We start from the raw sequence: 22,556 nt of genomic DNA on the forward strand, positions 1-22,556 counted from the left end.
AGATTCTGTGAAATTTAAATAGAACTGAACCTGAGGCATTATCAAACTCAAAAGAATGTTTTCAGTAATTTTTATTCTGATTTATTAAATCTAGGTCCATAAATTGTACTTATGAAATAAATGGATTGAAATCTCTTTAAAAGCAGTATTACTGAGAATAGTATTTTTACAAAAGTTTGTATGTAAAGAATTTTAGAAAGTAAAACAAAATACTACCACCTTATATTAAACTAGTTCTCCAGCACCTTTAGAGTACTTCTACATGTATAACATCATATGATGATTATTACAAGTTTAGGAGAAAGCCAGCACTGATTTAATTTCACATGCCTTAGTAAGACTTCCATATGTGCAAGCTAGCAACTCAAAAAATAATTCGTACAGTTAGCTTAGGAAAACATGACTTTACTATTCATAAAAATCCACAAACTACAACGTATACTACTAATAGCCAAGACTCAGTTGTATTTGACGTCTCTGCCTGAGTACAATACCTAGCCCTACCTGTCACCCCCACTATTTGAAAATCAGCGTCCTCGTCTTTAAATTGGGAGTAATACAGAAGCATTTCTTGCTTAACATTTGTAGTCCACTTACGAGACATTCTATTCAAACGTCAACAAGAAGCCAATTTCCCATTATTCTGACAGGGAAAAATGATATGTGAACCCAAAACCTCAGTCTCCAAAAATGTAACAGATACATTTATAGAGGTAACAGTCATTAAGAGGAGATATAAAATGGTGAGCCACTTTTGGTGTGTAATATTTATAGTATCTTACAGTATGAAAAGGAGCACAGGTTAAAAACGTTTAGACACACTACCCTTGTCTTTCAAGAGTAGTCTTCAAAAATTTGGGTACAGCCAAACCAGTGTTAGAGGACAGTGAGAAAACCTCACTGAAAACACTGATTTAGTATAAGATATTCTTCAATAATTCACATATTTGCCTAAAAAAAAATCTTATCTTTCCCAATTCTGAAAAAGATATAAGAAAGACAAGGAGATAATAATATGCCTGGATCTCTATCTCTACTCCTGAATTTACAGTGCTAGAACTACCTGGTAGCCTAGAATAATCTTGTTATGTCTGTAATAGAAAATTGGTGGTTTGGCATCAACCCAACCTTTCTGATAGTCTTATTCATCATTTACACCAGAGGTCATTGTATGTTTTCATTCAAGTCTTGCTTTTGTAACTGCAGTTCTACCAGGGTCTTTGGCCCACACCATGTTCTAGTATTTTTTTTACCACTGTTGTGATACCACATTGTGTTATTCCACAACTTGGAAGGATTAACAGAGAAGATAAAATCAGAACTTAGATCTAGAATCCTATTCCTGACTTACAACTAGAGTCATTTTCACCAAACAGTCTGCACAAGGCCTTCTGTTTATAGTAACACTTTCTGGAATGCCAAAATACTCATCTGCAGCACAAAGAAAGACACTCATATACTTAAAGGCTACCTATGCCTTTGCTAATTTTCTATTACCAAACCACTGTGGTTCATCAATGTTCTATCTTGGCTCCATCCTATGTCCTATAACAGCTCTTGTCTAATTTAATAACTTACTCGTTTGGTCATTCTTGGTCTGGCCCAACTACTGCCACCGCAGAATTGAGGGTGGGAGGGAACGGCATGATTGAAATGTGAAGGTACAATGTATGGTCAACACACTGACTGTAATCCTGTTGATGGTGAAGACACTCGTTCCCAGAGATGCTAAATACCTTGTGCAAGCAACTTGCCCAATAGGCCAAAGATATAATGTGTTGACAAGCAGTAGTGGCAGGTGAGTCCGAGTTTTAACCAAATTCTTCTTATAGGAGACATGGATATTGACCCAAGAGCTGTCTCTGACCAGCTCTACCATTTTCTTTTGAGTCATTTAAACTTTATGGGCCTTAGCTTTTTCATCAGGAAACTGGGCTACATAGCATTGTTTAATTTTTTATATTTTAAATTATTGTACATTTTATCATTATATTTATCACATATTTTCATCTATCCTACACACCTAAATTTTTTGAAAAACCTTGTTATTCTGTGGCTCTTTAAGGCATTTAAAATACAACAGCTAGTTATTTAATCTCCCAAATAAAAAGGAAGAATGTTTGAAAACCCCCTTCCTATATCTAGTCAAGGCCCCATAGACCACAAGTCAATCAAAGCATATCAGGAGTTACATGATATAACAGTTTCTTCAAAAGTTCTCAGGAAACTAAAATAAATGTGGGCATGACTGACTGGGTAATTAAGAAGGCTGAAATATGTGATTCTAACCTTGAATCAAGGAACACTGACTCAGAGAGTAATACATAAACAAACAAAATTATCAAGGGGAAAATCTATAAGAGACATTCCTCATTCTGGGCTAATATCATGAGCCATGCAGGGAAGAACGGAGACACAGAGGCAAAAGGAGAAACACAAAGATTTTACAGCTATATCTGAAAAGGAAAGCTTTATGGAGTAAACTAAGAAGGGCGTACCATATGCATTCCTACGGACCATATGGAATTAAGTGGTGGACTTAACTCCCCTCCATGTCCAAAATCCAAAGGAATAAATAATTAAGGCCTATGAACATAAACACTAGTGACTGGGTTGTTGGTATGTAACTTTGCTTGAAGCAGGTTACGCATATGAAGAATCAAAGAGAGAACACAAATAACTATGTTTTCTTCTTCCTTCTCATATATTACTAATTAAAGACCAAGAATCTATTAGGACATCCTTAAAACATCTTTCTCACTGCCTAACACTCAGGTTTTATCAGAACAAAGTCAGTCAGATGGCGTGTTACCCAGCCTCCAAGATGGCTACCAAGGATTCCTGCCATCTGGTATTGACAACCTTGTGCAGTCTGATCCCACATTGTACAAGGGTTGGTCTGTGTGACTAGCAGCATCTGGCAGAAGAGATGGTAAGATGGTGTATCACTGCTGAAATTAGGTCACAAAAAAGACTGCTGCTTCTGTGGGGCTGGCTGTCTTGTATGCATGTTCCTCTCACTCCCTTCTCCCCTCCCTCTCTGGAAAGCAAGCTGCCATGTTGTGAGCAACCCAATGGCATAGAACCGATGCTTCCAATCACTAACCATTGAGAAATAATAGCCAGTGAGACCACTTGGCAACCACATGAATAATCTTAGAAGAGAATTCTGTAGCCCCAGTGGAGCCTCAAAATGACTGAAAAACCCAGCTACATTATAACCTCATGAGAAACCTTGAGCCAGGAGCACCTAGTTAATTGACTTCCATATTCCTTACTTGGAGAAAGTGTGTGAGATAAAAATTGTTTGCTGTTTCAAACTGCTAAAATTTAGTATGATTTATTCCACAACAATAGATAACTAATGCAGATGGCAAGATCTGGGATATAAAATATTCTGTTTAAAAGCTGCCCAAATACTCTCTATTTTAGTGTTCTCAGAAATTAGGCAGGCAAACCAATTTAAAGTTTTATACAATCAGGAGTGCCTGGGTGGCAGAGTCGGTTAAGCATCTGACTTAAGCTGAGGTCATGATCTTAGGGTCCTGGGATCGAGCCCTGTGGGGAGTCTGCTTGTTCCTTTCTCTCTTCCTCTGCCCCTCCCACTGCTCATGCTGGTGGGTGCTCTTTCTCTCAATAAGTAAAATCTTAAAAATTAAAAAATTAAATTAAAAAATACAGTTTTATATAATCATGCAAGCTTGAGTTTTTCCTATAAGTCAAAGACATATCTACTAGGGAAAAAAACTGTGTGAATAAATGTTGGCTACAAAACCCACTTTATAATTTTAACGAACTTAAGCATTTTAAATTCCTTCTTTATTTTACTTTCTCCACTAGAGCTGTTTCAGCTTCACTGAAAACCCAGATCAAGTAGGAGGAAAAAAAAAAACTATTTGAAAGCAGAGATAACTTTCTTTAATTTGTAAAAGAGCAGCTTAAAGACTGCTTAAATTGGAGATAATGGCTTATATGAATTGTGTGAGATGCTGCATTAACTTGTTATCATTAGCACCATTATTAAAACTGGAGCTAAACACCATGTGTCATATAGGGCACATTAGCTATATAAAAGACATCATTGGTGCCCTCTGGGAACAGATCAGAAAAATTCAAAGCTGTGAGTTCCCATCATACTTGAAAACTTTTCCCATACTTGAAAAAACTGGATTGCACTATATCAACTTATAACTACGCAATGTAGGAATTATTAGATGAGCTAATCTTACTTTAAAAGTTAAGCCTTAATAAATAAAAATTAGTTTTGAGTTAAAAAAAATTGAAGAAGTTATAAGAGAAAATTCATCAAATAGTAGTTAACTCAAAATTTTCCTTTATCCTTGACCTCATTTTACTGAACTTAGAAATTAAGGAGCTGGCTTCCCCTCATTTCCTTTGTTTCCCCATCCTGGATAGGAATTACTGGGTTGACACTCGCAGTTCTGGCAAGCCAGCAGCATTTAAGAGAGGGGGAGAAAAGTCACATCTGGCCAGATCTTCAACTTGTTTCTAGGTCTGCTTGTTCCTGCCTCTCCTGCTGTTTCTTCTGCTTCCAAAAATATGATTAATATCTATGAATTTATAAAATTCTGCATGGTAAGCAAGGCTGAGGGCTTTCCATCCCAAAGAGGTTGAGGTATGGAGTTAATGAGAAGTGAGACTGGGGAATGAACAGAAAGATGCCAATGTGAAAGTAACTGAGCATGAATATCAAACACCGACTTGGGAACAGTCTTCATTTGCTGACGGAGAATCTGACCAGCTGGTGGGCAGAGGGAACATGCCCAGATCTGCATTCACTGCCAGCCCCAGAATTTCCAAATCATAACAGCCTATGCATTATAAACTTGGTATCTCTGTTTCCCCATCTAGAATGTTTTCCTTTCTTCCCCCCTTTTTTCCTTCCTTCCCTCCCCCTCTCCTTCTTTCTTTCCTTCCTATGAAAGGTTTCCTCGCTTTCTTCCTTCTGAATTTATCTCACTCATCCTGATGCCTTAAAAAGAATTTAAATTTTTATCTCAGTAACTGCTGTTTCTTTCACAACTGTGTGTTATTTGCTAATACCAATTCAGAATAACAAAGATGATGGTGTTGTGGCTAGAAGAATTGCTGGGCTATAATTTTTATTTTAAAAACTCTGCATTGCCCTCTAAAACCAGGGAAAGCTTAAATTATTTATTACTGTAATACACTCCTATGTGTCTTCTATCATTCTCAGTTAGATCATCTACACATTCTTCATTGTGGCAAGGATCTCTGGAAGGTTTGCACAATAGTGATAAAATGAACACCTTAAGAAGCTGTGTGTAATTATTAATTTCAAGTTGTAATGAATAGTTTTATTCAGAACAGAGTAATAACAGTTTTAAGAAAACTAAAATTAAAGGAAAAAAACTGTGGTTCTCAAATTCTGGGGACACATAATTTTGCATTTTTATAAACATTCATTTACGAGGCTGTTTTATTAGATTACAATGTAAAAAACAGACAAAACAAATATAAGTCAATTGGGAACTGGTTAAATTAAATACAGTATATTCATTAAAGGAAATTAAAAATGACTTGAAAAATATATATTAACTAATGAGGTTGTAGGCAGTCATAGTATATAGTAAATGAGCCTATATAAACTCATTTAAAATATATATGCATGGAGGACTAAGCATTAATGAATATCTGATGGTGAAGAATTACTAAGACTGTGTTTCCACTTGTCATTTTCCAAATCTCTATTTGAATGTGTATTACAATTGATAGAAAGTTTTTTTTAATAACCAAAGAGTCTCTAAATCCCTACACATACACCAAGGAAGCCAGAAAGAACATAAGAAAGGCAATCATATGCGATCTTAAATATAAAAGTGTTTGTAGTTTACCTTGATGGCATAATATTCTTTAACTTCAGGCCTAATAGAATCAAAGTCTCCACTGATGAATTCAGGCAAAAAGCTGAAACAAAAGAATTCCAAGTAAGTCAACTAATTAAGACTACTTGTTTGTTAAGCTTTAAAACTATGCCAAGAGGATGTCTTATACTCTTAGTTTCTATATAGTGTGGTTACGAGTAACTCCACATACCTGACTAATTCATCAACTTAGTCACACTGTCAGTCAATGTTTATCCTGTTTAAAAAATAAAGCTTAAAGAAGATTATTGGTTTAAAAATCTCCCAGTTCAGGGACGCCTGGGTGGCTCAGTCAGTTAAGCGTCTGCCTTCTGCTCAGGTCATGATCTTGGACTGCTGGGATGGAGCCCCACATTGGGCTCCCTGCTCTAGGAGTCTGCTTCTCCCTCTCCCTCTGCCCTCCCCCCTGCTCATTCTCTCTCTCTCTCTCTCTCACTCAGTCTCACTCTCTCTCAAATAAATAAATAAAATCTTTTAAAAAAATAAAATAAAAAACTCCCAGTTCAAAACCCTAACACCAAGACTCATAATCTTTCCATATTACTTTCTACATATATACAAACCTTCACATTATTTTGCCCTCACACAAGTTCAGAACTTCAACAAATTTGAACAGAACAGATGAGGAGGATGATTACGCATTCTCTGCAGAGCAGGAGTCAGTTCAAAGACATTTTCCAAATGCCCTGTTGACATACTTCTAGAAACAGGAGGCTTCTAGACAGGTTTGAAATACTACACAAGTCATTGTTACTAAGTAGAGGGAGAGAACTCCCCAAAACAAATGTTTCCAATTACATCATAATTATCTTATTTCTCTTCCCTACATTTATATTTTTTCAGAACTCTTCCAGAAAGCCTATCTTACTCTATGTACATAAGCCCTCCTTTACTATTTTTACATAAAGCATTTACATGACCTGGTAGAATTTCTTTCCACTTAAAAAACACCTAAGTGTGGAAAAATAAAACTTCCCTGGATTTCTCACTGCTCCTACAAAAAGCCTTAGCCTCCAGAGCCTCTGAAAAATATATTATGTAAAGAAGGGGATGTTTACCTTCATCCTTCAGAAATATTCTACTTTTCACATCCCATGAGAATTAGATCTGCACGCATTTATCTAGGTAATTGTTCTGATTCAAAAGAATAGTAAAACTTCAATACGTCTTCTCAAGAGGGCCAAGTTGCTACATAATAGACTAGATCCCTAGCTAAAAGGAGACCAGAGCTTTAGTTTGCTGAGTATTATGTGTCAAAAGAGTTGAAGCCCCAGAACTTGCAGAAATCTCTAGGTCATAAAAGCCAAGACACAGAGGCTATCAGGCTCCTAGAGAGACTCTACTGATATACCAATGAGTTGGGGTTAGGATTCAGGGTCACAGAATTTAAAGAGACTCTTGCAAGAGGGCAGAAGCTGCCACAACCCTATTAATAAATTTAGGGGGAAAAGTCATATTTCCTCTTCTTTCACATATGCAGGGTGCAGCTACAAGCACACGACAATGGACCTGGTTGTCACCGCAAGGCCAAAGAGTAAGAACTAGAGCAATGGGGACCGAGGAAATAGGAAACTGGACTCAGAACTCCTTGTATGTGCACTCAGGATAAAATTAATAAAGATGAACATGAAAAACCCAATACTAACTCTGTTCTTTCATGCAATTTTTTTTCAAGTTTTTAACTTAATTGGAAATATTACTTCTTAGGTCTAACCTAATCTAACTAGTCTGTGTTAGACCAACTCTTCTTTGAGCTGTATGTCCCGAAGACAAATGGTAAGAAGTTCTACTACAATGATCTGTACTGCATAACGGTGCTTCGATTTCATGGTTGGTTTGTTAACAAATGATGGTAACCTATTGAAATGTTTGGTAATTAATAAAATTTTACATTCCTGAATATCAACCATGTACAAAAGACAACAGTTTGTTTCAGAATAATGCAGAATTGGGAAGTACCTAAGTTTTTAAAATTACTTGCCTGGTTTCAGTAATCTTCCTATAAACTCTTCTCCTCAAAACGTCCCTGGCCACATATCCATTACCTCTAATTTCATTTTATACCTATTTAGGTAAGTACTTTTTACTCTATTCACATGAGGACCTAAAAACAGACTATTAGCTCTTTCCTCATTGTTTTTCCTGTTGTTACAATTCATGGATTTTTAAAGTTTTTTTAAAATACCTCCACCAAACAACATTCAAACACCCATAGAACAAAACTCATATAGAGCTCAGAATATTATTATTGCTTGCTAGGGTCTGAATGTTTGGTACCCCTAAATTGTGTATGTTGAAATCTTAACCCCTAACATGATGTTATTAGGTGGTAAGGCCTTTAGGAGGTGACTAAGTCAGAGGATGGCGCCCTCATGACTGGGATTAGCACCCATGTAAAAGAAACCCCAGCTCTCTTGTCCCTTCCACCACATGAGGACACAGGGAGAAGACAAGCATCCATGAACCAGGGAGTAGATCTTATCTTACACTGAACCTTGATCTTGGACTTCCCAGCCTCCGCTGTGAGTAATAAGTACTCGTTGTTTACGAGCCACCCAGTCTATGGGATTCTTTAGAGCAGCCAGCGAGCATGAGGCATCGCCGGAAGGGGTAAAAGGAATCATTCCTTCAACACCCTCATTACCTTTTGTAAGGAACCGAAATCCAAGAAGTCAAGTGAATTTTGTATATATGGCTAGTACCCAATCTACTTCACCATGTAAAGCAGCCATTTAAACTTAGGACTCTGGTTCTCTACAGTATGAATCATCCAACTTCCTCATAAAACTGACTTTATATTACTCTACAAATTTTAGTCCCTCAGATATCTAGAATCAACTTGCCAGTTTCCAAATATCATATTAATTTGACAATAAATAAAAATGAAAAATAAAAACTGATATACACAGGCAACTAGTGTCTGTCCCCTTAGGATATATAATTTTAAACAGAATTAGATCTCTTTTTATCACATATACTGTGAATCATGAAGTAAAGCAATCATATAAATTTACTTATATTTTCATATAAAATATTAACAGGAAAACAAACATATTGATAAAAGTTAACCGATTAACTTTTTAATATATTTTTTTCCAATATAACATACATGCTTTAAAATCAACAAGGAAAAAAAATGAACAAGGATACTTATTTCTAGGAAGGCCAATGCCAAAAATACACCTGATACACAGGCTGAGACGGCTATAATAATTATAACTTTTTGTCATAGAATACAGCGGTTTTGGAAACTTCCTGAAATGTGCTTTTGGACAGAGCAATTAAAAGCCCATCTCACATTTCTGAGGCATGGGCTGCCATGGTACTTGAACATTCTGAAGAGGTACTTACTGGGGATGACACTTCCCAGATACAGATGTATGATGTTACCACATAGAGTTTACACAGGAAGAGTGTTTTCACAACTCTTTGGAGGCTGATTGCTTATAGAAGGTGACTAAGGGTATACGGAATTCTGTCTCCACTGACCATACTTCTGTTCACTGTTGGCCTCGATCAGACCAGTACACCTCATCTTGGTATCCTCAGTCTATGGCACTGATTGGTTGGTATGTAAAGGTGTTCCAAACGCTCAATAAATGGTGTGGACTCCGTTGACTTTTACATTTAACTCTTACCATACTTGCCACTCAGTAATGACAAAATAAGAGTTCAACAAGAGCCGAGATTAATTAGTAAGCTGAAGATCCATCACATGTAATGGTCAAGAGGGAGGCTGATATATTTAGAAAACATGCCTAAACAATGATGTGTTAGCACCAAGTACACAAATGCTGGTAAGAACACAATGAAGTAAAGATAGAGGAGAAGGCGGTGGGTGGGAAGGGAGGGGAGGGGAGGCAATGGGGAGAGAGGAGAAGATGGGAAAATGGGAAAAGGGGAAGAGAAAGGCCAAGAGAAGGAAGGCAGGGGAAGACAAAAGTGAAAAAGAAGCATGAAGAAAGAAGCACTAATTACAAACTTCCTATTATGCCTGGCCCACTATTTCCTAGCTTGTCCAAGTTATTGAACTTTTCTGAGCCTTACTTCTTCACGGGTAAAATGAAGATAATTTAGACTGGTTGTGAAGATTTAAGAGTTAACCCATGGAAAGCACTTAGAAAATGCCTGGCACACAGTAAGAATGATTTAAAGTTCTTCAGCTAAAATAAAAGTTATTACTAGAGAAGCTAAGTAATGTGCCCGAGGTTATAAGGCTAATAAGAGCTAGAGCCAAAATTCAAACCCAGGGAGCCCAATCTTTGTTCTTGGACAGCTACGTCTACAGCCTTCCACATATGCACATTTACGAAACGGAGCCAGACTTTGTCATAGAGAAAGTTCTCTACACAACCACATGACTCTCCTGCAGATTTTATTAATCAGCATCAATTTGGTCAACCTGTATATTTTAAAAATGTATCACCGAAGCAGAAGAGGACAATTTGTGCTGCTTGTTAAGTAAAGATGGGATTTGATTAAAGGAACAGGTTAGGAGAAGAATGTCTGAGAACACTGCTGAAAAGAGTGTGGTTATAGATACAAGGCAAAAAATGGTACTCTGTCTGAAGAAAGGAGGAATTAATCAAACATTTGAACTAATGTTCTCTGCAAAACTGCATAAATTAAATAAGGGAAGGGGGGGCAAAGAGGGGGGTGATCCAAAATATAATAAGGAAAAATGACTGTGTATATGGAAATAATTAGTTCGACTGTCTTCATAAATACATCTCTAAAGGTAATAAAGGTGTCAAAAGATATTTAAATATTTGTATAATTTTGGATAAAAGAGATGTTCTGAGGAAAGAGAAAACATACATTGATAAAGAAACCCAATAGGCTACATAAAAATGTAACAATGTACTTATAAAAAAAGTATATTTTTATATATGCAAAATATATAATGTATAAACATTGCTATCCCTAATATACAAATAGTACTCCAAAGTGGTAAAGGAAACAAATCTAACAGAAAAAATTGTCAAAGGCTATTCATACCGCACAAGGAAAAGTCACACAAGAAATACAAAAGGCACTAAGTACATGAAAATATGGTAGGTAACCAATTACTTGTCAAGGAAATAAATATTAAAGTAATAGTAGGATACTGATGGACACAAGAACTTGTCAAAAATTAGGAGCAAGTGTTGCTAGCCTGAAGAAAAACAAGTACACTCAGAGACCACTGGGATCATGAATGGAATACAGCTTACAGACCAGCAATCCCACTTGAGAATCTATGCTACAAAGAACAGTACGTAGAATATCTCTACAATAACAAGGAGAGAAAAACTAAATGTTTAATAGTACAGGGAAGGTTAAATAAAATATAATGTCCACTAATAGGGAAATAGGCAGCTTTAAGATGAGTTGACTTCATCCTAGAATTGACAACTCTCCCAGAGGCAATGTCCACTCCATGTTAAGTGAAAAAAAGCAAGTTCTAGAGAAATGTCTATGTTCTGACCTTGTCTGCTACTAAAAAAATGTTTTTACATACAAGCTGCACATAATTATTGTATACAACTTGATAAATTTAGAGATAAGGAGAGACATACCCATAAAACTATGACCACAATCTATGTCATAAACATACCCATCACCTCCAAAATTTCCTGTCTTATTAATTTTTATAAGAACAGTAAATATAAGATCATGAGTGCTTTATAGTTTTCAGTGTACTAGTCTTTCACTTCCTTGGTTAAGTTTATTCCTAAGTATTTTACTCTTTTTTGACGATTTTGTATGTGGAATGGTTTTCTTAGTTTCCTTTGCAGATACTTTGTTGTGTGTAGAAATGGAGCTGATTTTTGTATTGATTTTGTATACTGTAATTTTGCTGAATTCATTTATTTGTTCCAACAGATTATTTTTTTATTGTGTGTGTAGTCATTAGGGTTTTAGAGATATAAGATCATGCCATCTGCTAACAGAGCTAATTTTACTACTTCCTTTATGATTTGGAAGTCTTTTATTTCTTTTTCGTGCATAATCGCTCCGGCTAGGATATCTAGTACTATGTTGAATCCTAGTGATGATAGTGAGAATCCTTGTCTTTTTCCAGATATTAGGGGAAAAGTTTTCAGTTTTTCACCACTGACTATGATGTTAGCTGTTGGCTTTCCTTATATGGACTTTATTGTGTTGAGGTAATTTGAGTTTTTAATCACAAAAGGGTGTTGAATTTTGTCAAATGCTTTTTATGTATCTATTGAGATGATAATGTGATTTTTATCCTTCATTCTGTTACTATGGTGTATCATGTTATGATATGTTGACTCATCCTTGCATAGCAAGGATAAATGCCACTTGCTCATGGTGTCTGATTCTTTTAATGTGCTCTTGAATTTGGTTTGCTATTTTGTTGAGGATTTTTGCATACATGTTCATCAGGGATACTGTTCCATAGTTTTCTTTTCGGATCCCTGGCTTTATATCAGGGTAATGCTGGCATGATTAAAAAAAAAAAAATACACACACACACACACACACACGCACACACATATATTCCTTCTATCTTCTGGGAGAGTTTGAGAAGGATTAATTTTTCCTTAAAAACTTAGAAAAATTGATCTGTGATGACATCTGTTGTGGCCTTTTCCTGTTGGAAGGTTTTTGATTACTGATTCCATCTTATTTGTTATTGATTTGTTCAGACTTTCTATTTTTTTAAGATTTTATTTATTTATTTGACAGAGAGAGAGAGAGTACAAGCAGGGGAAGTAGCAGGGAGAGGGAGAAGCAGGCTCCTGGTGAGCAGAGAGCCCAAAACTCAGGGCTTGATCCCAGGACCCCGGGGGATCATGACCTGAGCCGAAGGCAGATGCTTAACCTACTGAACCACCCAGGCATCCCAAGGCTTTCTATTTCTTCTTGACTCAGTCTTGGTATGCTTTATTGTATGTTTCTAGGAATTCATCTATTCCCTTTGGGTTGTCCAATTTGTTGGCACGTAATTGCTCATAATAGTCCTTTAAGATCTTTTTTATTTCTGTAGCACTGGTTATAATGTCTCCTTCATTTATGATTTTATTTGAGTCTTCTTTCTTTTTTTCTTGGTTAGGCTGGGTAAGGATTTTTCAATTTGGTTTATCTTTTCAATAAACAACTCTTACTTTCATTGATTTTTCTATCTTTTCTCTGCTTCATTTCTTTCTGCTCTAATCTTTATTTCCTTCTTTCTATTAACTTTGGGATTAAGTTTGTTCCTTTTCTAGTTCTCTGAAGTGTAATATTAGGTTGTTTGAGATCTTTTTTTAATTATAGATGTTTATTACTATTAAATTCTCTTTTAATATAGTTTTTGCCACATCCCATAAGTTTTGGTATTAACAGTGTTTTAAAACAAAATAAAAACAAAAATACCTGTAAACATATTCATACATTTTTGTATAAGCATGAAGGAAATAATGGTAGTGAATGGATGAAGCTTTTGACACTGATTATCTCAGAGGATTTTTTTTTGAAGATTTTAATAAAATAACAAAAGAAAAACTAAAAGATATAACTAAAACATCCAGAGAAAACAAAAATAATAAAGGAAATACAAATCAAGTCTCCATATCATATAGTTAAAATAAAAATTATGGATACAGTGAGGAGAGATGATAGAGGGAAAACATGTAACTTTGCAAAAAAACTTGAATTAGAGAAAAAGAAAAAAAAAAGGTACAAAAAAAGAGAAAGATCTGAGGGCTCTTACCCTAGATGAAAACTTCCAGGAAATATTTTTTGAATACTTCCTATATACCAGTCTCTGTATTTCATTCATGCATTTTATATTTATTAATTAGTAAAATTATATTTAATTTTCATAACCATTCCATAAGGTTTTTATCATCCTAATTTTATGGTAGAAAGCCTGAGAGATATTAAGTAACATACACAGATGTCACACAGATTCAAAATGTTCTCCCCTCCTCCTCCTCCTTTCTGAATTGAAGATAACCTTGCCTGGCAGAGGGAAATTTTCTTGCTATACTTCCCTCACAAGATGCATTTCCACTTCTTCCAAAATTTTGGTCCTTATTTGAAAAATTCCTTTACTCGTATGCCCGACCAAGGCTGCATGGTAATCAAAGAGCAGTGTGAGTGCAAAGTTACTCCACACCATAACCTCTCAATCCCTAAGTAAGCTCTACTTATACTTTTAAAGTTTGTGATTTGTTTTAATGAATAGAGAAGTGGTAAGGAGAGGCACAGTAACAAAATCATATGAGCTCGCTGAAAGCATATTTTATTCTAGGCAGTGAGCAAACAAAACAATATTCAATTCTGTGACTGAGTGTTCTAACTCAATATCAGCAGTGCAAATTCTGTGGGTAAGAAATCAATATATATGGACAGCTCTTTCTGTCTATGCTACAGGAATTGACCTGTAACCACTGTAAACAGTTAGAAAACCAGACAAAATATGTGAAACAATGATATCCAGGCGGTAGAAAATAGGCAGCCGAGGACAGTGCTTGCTTAAACAAGTGACATGAGTCCTGTTATTGCCTCAGCTTTCTTCCTGGAGCCAGTTTCTAGCCAGTTTTCTAGTGAGGGAAAACTCAGAGACCTGTGATCTCCCCAAATGAGGGCACCAATTTTAAGGAAAGCTAGGAAATACAGGCTAGATTACCTGAGAAAAATAGAACTATAGGGAGAAAGAGAGCTCTAGAAAGCTACAGAAAGAGTTCCTTGAGTGTGTGGATACATACTCATTTATACACAAATGAGAAGTCCAGCGTGGGGGGAGGACCACCAGAAAGCAATGGTCACAACAATTCCTTAAAAATAAAATACAGCTCGGTAGAATCCATGTTCCTGTCATCAAGAGTACAGAGACATAGTAATAAAGAGGACATTAAGTAGAGTCTCACATTAAAAGTATGACTAAATTAGTCCCAGAATAAAAGTTGCGCTGGACCTATCACAAGAAAGCTTAAAGTTTCAAAAGTATCAAACTTACCCACAAGTTATTCAACCATGTCTCAGAACAAAAATCAACAGTTAAAGGAATATAACAAATCTAGTAACAACTTCAAATTAAAAATGTACAGCAGCCAATCAAAAATTATCAGGCAGGCAAAGAAGAAAACCATTAACTGGACACAGAAAAGACAAAGAGGTTGATACTAACAGACAAGGTCATTAAAACAACTATTACAAACATGTTCCATACACTCAAGAAGGTAAAAGCAAACATGAACACAAGAAGCGAGAAATGGAAGATATAAAATAACTACATGGAACTTTTAGAAATAAAAAATACATTATCAGAAATGAAAAATACACTGGAGAATTAATAGCAGATTAACCACACAAAGGTATAGCCAATAATTCAATGGTGGACGTAAAATAGAATCATTAAAAAAAAAATGATTCAAAAGAAGGAAAAGGGGAGCAACTTTGTGGCTCAGACAGTTGGGTGTCTGACTGTTGATCTCAGCTCATGATCTCAGGGTTGTGAGTTCAAGCCCCACATTTTGCATGAAGTACAAAATGGTTGAAAGATCTAAAAAAAAAAAAAAGAAAGAAAGAAAAGGAAGAAAAAAGAATGGAAAAAGTAGCAAAATATTAGATTTAAATGTAATCATACTGATAAATACATTAAATGTACATGTGCCAAATGCTCCAACTGAAAGACCTAGATTTAACATTAAATGAAAAAAATATGCTGTCTATAAAAAACTACAGACATAGATGGATTTAAGGTAAAAGCACAGCAAGAAATATACCATGCAAATACTCCTAAAAAAGCAGAGTGGATATATTATTGTAAGACAAGGTGGACATTGGGGTGCCTGGGTGGCTCAGTTGGTTAAGCGACTGCCTTTGGCTCAGGTCATGATCCCAGGGTCGTGGGATTGAGCCCTGCATCGGGCTCCCTGCTCGGAGGGAAGCCTGCTTCTCCCTCTCCCACTCCCCCTGCTTGTGTTCCCTCTCTCGCTGTCTCTCTCTCTCTCTCTGTCAATTAAATAAATAAAATCTTAAAAAGAAAAGACAAGGTGGACATCAGAACAAGGAATATTGGTAAAGATAAAGAAGTGGCAATTTCATAATGATAAAATGATCATTTAATCAAAACAATTAGCCAATCCATACACAATAAAAGAGCCCAAGATACTCAAAAATGGAAAAAAAAGAGACAAATCCACTTTCAACAATTCTCTTAGAAATTGGTAAAACAAATAATTCAAAAGAACAGAATATACTCCTATTTTATTCTTTTGATGCTATCATGAATGTCCTTGTTTTCATAATTTCATCTTCAAACTGTTCACTCCAAGTATGTAAAAACACAATTGTTTTTATACTTTGACCTTGCTTCCTGAACCTTGAACTTGTTTATTAGTTTTAGTCATTTTTTTAGTAGTATACTTAGAATTTTCTATACAAAGAAGATCATATTATCTGCAAATAGAGATGGCTTTACTTCTTTTGCTATCAAGATGCCTTTCTAGTCTAACTGCCATTACTAGAAACTACAGAACAATGTTGAACAGAAGTACAAAGGCAGATTATCCTTTCCCTGTTCTTAATCTTAGAGAGTAACCATCCAGTCTTTCACTGTTAAATATGATGCTAATTCTGAGTTTTTGTAGATGTCGTTTGTTAGTTTGAAGAAATTCCCTTCTAGTCCTAGTTTGTTGAGTGTTTTATCATCAAGGGTGTTGGATTTTGTCAAATATTTTTTGAGTCTCTTGAGATCATGTGATTTTTGTTTTTTTATCCTGAAATGATGTATTACATTAATTGACTTGCAGAAATTGAACAACATTTTCATTCCTCTGACAAATCACACTTGGTCATGCTGGATAATCCTTTCTATACGCTGTTGGATTGAGTTTCCTAGTATTTTGTTGAGGATTTCTGCATCCATATTCAAAAAAAAAAAGTGGATCTACAGTTTTCCTATATTCTCATTGGTCTAGTTCTGGTATCAGGGGAACGGGAGCCTTAGAAAATGAGTTGGGAAGCATTCCCTCTTCTATTTTTTCCAAAGACTTTGAAGAATTGGCATTAATTATTCTTTGAATGTTTTGTAGAAATCAATGGTGCAGCCATCTGGACCTGGGCTTTCCCTTGAAGTAGTTTTGTTTTTTTTGTTTCTTCCAAATTACTAATTCAATCCCTCCATTACCAGACTGCCTAGTTCTTAGTTTCATTATTTTGTCTCTTTCTAGCAATCTGTGCAAAAGAAGTTTAATACTTTTTTTGAAACCTGACATTGTAAGGCAATAGTGCTCATCAACAGATTTAATTCATCAGCAAATTCTGATACAAGCTGTATCAGAATTTGATGACTTTTGTAGAAACTGACAACCTGATTTTAATTTTTTTAATATTTTATTTATTTATTTGACAGAGAGAGAGAGAGAGAGAGAGAGAGAGAGAATGCGCAGGGGGGAGGGACAGGCAGGGGAAGAAGCAGACTCCCAGTTGAGCAGGGACCCCAGGATCATGACCTGCCCGGAAGGCAGACGCTTAACCAACTGAGCCACGCAAGCACCCTGACAAACTGATTTTAAAATTCATATGGAATTAATTGTAAGGAACCCAGAATAGGCAAATTAATAATGAAGAACAAGGCAGGGGGACTCTTATTTCTCAACTTCAAAACTTACTAAAAAGCATGGTAATCAAGATGGTGTGATAATGGCACCAGGCTAGACATACAGATCAATGGCATAGAAATCATCATATACCAAAGAAATTCATACATCTATGGTCAACTGATTTTTGACAAGAGTACCAAGATCATTCAGTAGGGCAAGAACTGTGGTCTCAACAAAACACCTGTCAACAAATGGCTGGAATAACTGGATAGCTATACAAAGAAGAATGAAGTTTAACTCTTATTTCACACTACGCATACAAAAAATTAAAATGGCTGAAAGATCTAAATATAGGAGCTAAAACTGTAAAACTTTCGAAGAAAACAGAGGTAAAGCCTCATGATTTTGGATTTGGCAAAGAATCTTATATATGACACCAGAATCCTGAGCTACAAAAGAAAGAGTTAAACCAGACTTCATCAGAATTTTAAACTTTTGTGATTCAGGGGCGCCTGGGTGGCTCAGTTGGTTAAGCGACTGCCTTCGGCTCAGGTCATGATCCTGGAGTCCCGGGATCGAGTCCCACATCAGGCTCCCTGCTCAGCAGGGAGTCTGCTTCTCCCTCTGACCCTCTTCCCTCTTGTGCTCTCTATCTCTCATTCTCTCTCTCAAATAAATAAATAAAATCTTAAAAAAAAAACTTTTGTGATTCAAAAGATATTATCAAGAAAGTAAAAAAACAGCCTGAAAAATGGGAGAAAATATTTAATTCATAACTTTTGGCCTCATATCTTAATTTCCAAGAATCTACTTTAAGTGCCAAGAACTCAAAGTTTTACTTATAAGACTTGTCTAAGTTTTACTTATCAATGTTATAAAAAATTATGAACATACATTTCTGATATATGAAGACTGATAAAAAACATATTTATTTAATGATATGATAATGTGTTCATAATACAATGTTAAAAAACAGGTGTGATGTAAAACAATATGAACACAAAAATCCCTATTTTATTACATGTGCACACATACACTCAGCAAGAGAGAAACATGCTTGTAAAAATATGAAATTGAAAAAGATATGTAAAAATATCAATACTGAGAACCTAGGTGATTTCAAGTTATATTTATTTTTTCTTTATATCTTCCTGTACTCCCCAAGTTCATTATGATGAACTTGTTATTAATTCTGTAAGTAGGAGGGTGCATGAGGGTAGGGAACCATGTACCTTTAAGAGAAAGGAATATACAGGGGTGCCTGGGTAGCTCAGTCGGTTAAGCATCTGACTTGATTTCGGCCTAGGTCATGATACAGGGGTCATGAGATTGAGCCTTAAGATTCTCTCCCTCTGTCCCTCCCCCACTCGCATGCACTGTCTCAAAAAAAAAATATATATATATATATATAAAGTTAAATCAATAATCAAAAGGTAAATACTAAATAGTACAGATTTGGTTCATTTAAATGAATTGATTTTTCTATTGCTATTATTTGTAATTATGATTTTGTTAAAATTATTTGTATACAGTTTTAAAATTGAACAAATAAGTACAGTTTGGTTCAAACTTTTGGTATATACGATTTGGCTAAAATTGTTGGTTTTGTTAACCATTGCCACCTATATCCTAACTTGACTCCATCATATTAAAGCATCAAAATGCATCAGGGCTATTCATGACCATCAACCATTTCTCCACACCACATCAGAAGGACATGTCGGTGAACAGCTGCTACACTGAGGAAATTCACCATGAAAACCCTACTACTGGTAATTGGGATCATAAGACCACACTCCTATGCAAAAATGTTCTTTTCACTTACTGATATAATGGTAAGATGACAGAAACTACAGTTGTTTTTCTTGCTCCTAACACATGGAACTGCTCTCTAGTTACTAATAACCCACTAATGTACAGCCTAGCAGGAAAAAATTGAATACACGCTAGAGGCCGCTAGTGATAAATAAGTGAATTTTGCATGAAGTAAAAAACATGATGAGAGCAGTAGAAAGAAAACTGCATTCTAAGCTTCTAGCTTCAGCTGCTTTTTAAGTACTACGCTTCAAATCACAAAACATTTTTTTCCATCTATAAACTTCTAATATTTTTAGTACAAACTAAATCTGGGCAAATTTCCTCTTAAAAAGAAAAATCAAGGGAATTTTGTAATAATTTTTATTATTGTACTCTTAAAGCAAAGTTGTGCTTTTAAGCAATGAAACCTTTTTACATAGTACAAATTAGAAAAAAAAATATTCTCCTAATTGTCACAAAGATTCAGATGAAGTAAAGAAAACCTTGTTGTGTGATGTAAATTTGTCTTGGTAATAGTTCATTGAGAGGAAGGTATTTTTAAAAGCAAAAGAGATCTAAAAAATATCACAAGTCTTGCAGAAAAATCATGAATCTTAAGAGGGGAATTTTAAGGAGTATACTTAGAAAAATATATATGATAACATGAACTCAGAGAAAAACAGAATATGATTAAAAGCAAGCTTTTCTGTACCTCTGAAGCAAATAATACATTATATGTTAAAAAAAAAAGAAGAAGAAGAAGATAGCAGGAGGGGAAGAATGAATGGGGGGAAATCAGAGGGGGAGATGAACCAGGAGAGACGATGGACTCTGAAAAACAAACTGAGGGTTCTAGAGGGGAGGAGGGTAGGGGGATGGGTTAGCCTGGTGATGGATATTAAAGAGGGCACATTCTGCATGGAGCACTGGGTGTTATGCACAAACAGTGAATCATGGAACACTACATCAAAAACTAATGATGTAATGTATGGTGATTAACATAACAATAAAAAATTTAAAAAAACCTAATGATGTAATGTATGGTGATTAACATAATAAAAAAAAGCAACCTTTTCTAAAACTAAGAAAGTATACACTCTACCCCCTTTATTTTTTTTGAGAGAGCGCGTGTATGTGCAAGTGGGGGTTGGGGCAGGGTCAGAGGGAGAATGAGAGAGAGACTCCCAAGCAAACTCCACGCTCAGTGTGGAGCCCCACCCAAGGTTTCATTTCAGGACCCTGAGATCATGACCTGAGCAGAAATCAGGAGTCAGATGCTTAACGGACTAAGCCACCCAGGCACCCTACTATATACCCTTTTCTAAAAATTTGTGAGGAATGTTATTAAATTTCCCAGAATACATGAGAGGTATTTTTATCATTTACACATGATAGGTAAACATTGACTTCCTTTTCACCATCATTAAGAGAATGAGGGGGAAAAAATCTCATACATAGGGGCATTTTATATCACAGTAAGTTTTAAGTTAGAGAGGTACCTATGGCAGGGGAAGTATGAAGGAGATTACTGAAGACCCTTAGCTTGATCCTAGGACGTGGTGATAGCACTGGCAGCCAGAGAGAAGGTGTTGTGGAGAGGGCATTTGTGAAGATTTTGTTTGTATTTGTATTTGCATTTGGCTCTCCCTACTCATGTTTACAGAAGCTAACACGGTGTGAGTCTTGATACTAGGCACAGACAGCTCCAGAAACAAACAGGAGTCACGTATTTACTCATGCCACCCCTACAAACAAGGGCCTGGGCAGATTTTCCCTTACCCACCTCAGCTTGGTCAATCATAAACTCTTACACAAGAAAAGACAAGCCACTGGGAATTCATCAGCAGCACCCAGTGCCCCGCTCACAGAGGGAGTGCGAGCCCTCACTTGTTCTAAGAACACAAATGTACTGTGGATTTGGTTTCCAGCTTCTGGCATATTTCTTCCCAAGCCCAACTCTCCAGTCTTCCCAGTTATTGTTAATTATAATATTTTTAATTGACTTTGTTGCTTTTGTTTACACTGGTCAGAGTTTTTCTTTTCTTTACAACCAGGGACCCCCACTGATACAAAAAAAAAAAAAATAAGAAGTTCCTAACAATGTTAACAGGACAGCTTTTAATATCAGTCTCTGATTCTTGTCTTAAATAAAAGTAACTAAGAATTACTTTACTGGGTCAAAAATATGCTTTCATACTATGAAAGCAGAATACATTAAATTTTTACGGAAGAGCATGTCTAATCATTCTAACTATTAAGCATATAGGGACCTACTTACTGGGGATAAGAGCGTGAAAAAGCCAGAAACAATGCAATGCTTTCATTGCGGTGACAGGCTGGCAGGAACATGCAAAGAGGTGATTCCAGTGTGTTCTAATAAATGTTAAGGGAAGCAGTGGGTAAGAGAACATCCCAGAAGGACACTGACCATAACCTGTTAAAGCAAGAAATCTAGCCACCAAATACCCTTACCTAGTTCATTCCGGATTTGTCATCAATTGGCTTATCTGTGAGGAAATTATTATTATTTTCAGGGAAAACTATCTAAAAGGAGTAATACTGCTCATTTTTTATTTGTCAAATTTGGTCCTGTGTGCTAGAGTTATTTCCCAAGATAAATAAAACAAGAACAAGGAATTCTGTCTAATTAAGTAGAAATACCAATAGACAATTTCAACATAATGTGGGATGACAGTCAAGGATTGCTTAGAAAAATTTAATTTCTGCCTGACTTAGGTCTACAGAAACTGGTAGTTACCAGCAAAGACTTCTGGGGAAACACAACACATGAGCCAAGTTTTGAAGGGATTATAATACTTGGAAGAAAGCAGAAGAAAGAGGGATGTTATAAATGAATTTTAAAAGATGTTTTTTGTTTGTTTGTTTTTTAGAATAGGGGTCTTAGAAGTTAATCAGATACAGTGTTCTGTAAAAAAGTATCTCCATGTGATGTTAAAACTAACTCCTTGGCATTTCAATGGGCATGTCAATGGTTTTTAAAATAATTGACCGAGTAGGAAACCAATATTTAGAGGACACCAATATTTTAAATAATCATGGCTGAAGAACACTAATGCTTAAACAACCACTTGCTCCATGACCCCTCCTGCCTTATGTAGTGCACCCCAGGTGTCAGGCACCCATGCATGGTACCCAGCACAAATACACATAACCAGACATCGAAGCCAAAAACAGAGCTCATAGATCTAAACCCTGTGGGATGAACACCTTTTTCCCTACAGTCTGAGCAAAGCAGAGCTGATCTCATTCAACAGAAGTGCTAAGTTCAATTCTAAATTCTACAATTGGG

General features: G+C 35.8%; 1 protein-coding gene across 8 annotated transcripts in view; it reads right to left on the minus strand.

The window, feature by feature from the left end:
* The window catches only part of TPK1 (thiamin pyrophosphokinase 1), a 352,799-nt gene that overhangs the window by 189,814 nt on the left and 140,429 nt on the right, over positions 1-22,556 (minus strand). For all 8 annotated transcript variants that reach the window (XR_003516359.2, XR_003516358.2, XR_003516360.2 and 5 more), the window contains one exon: positions 5,877-5,949. Coding sequence is in view for 5 of the 8 variants with exons in the window: in XM_027573183.2 (XP_027428984.1) it covers positions 5,877-5,949 (73 nt within the window). In the remaining 3 variants the exon portion in view is untranslated. The remainder of the gene's footprint in view (positions 1-5,876; positions 5,950-22,556) is intronic.

Source organism: Zalophus californianus, chromosome 12, assembly GCF_009762305.2.
Source record: "Zalophus californianus isolate mZalCal1 chromosome 12, mZalCal1.pri.v2, whole genome shotgun sequence".
In the NCBI taxonomy this organism is placed as follows: domain Eukaryota; kingdom Metazoa; phylum Chordata; class Mammalia; order Carnivora; family Otariidae; genus Zalophus; species Zalophus californianus.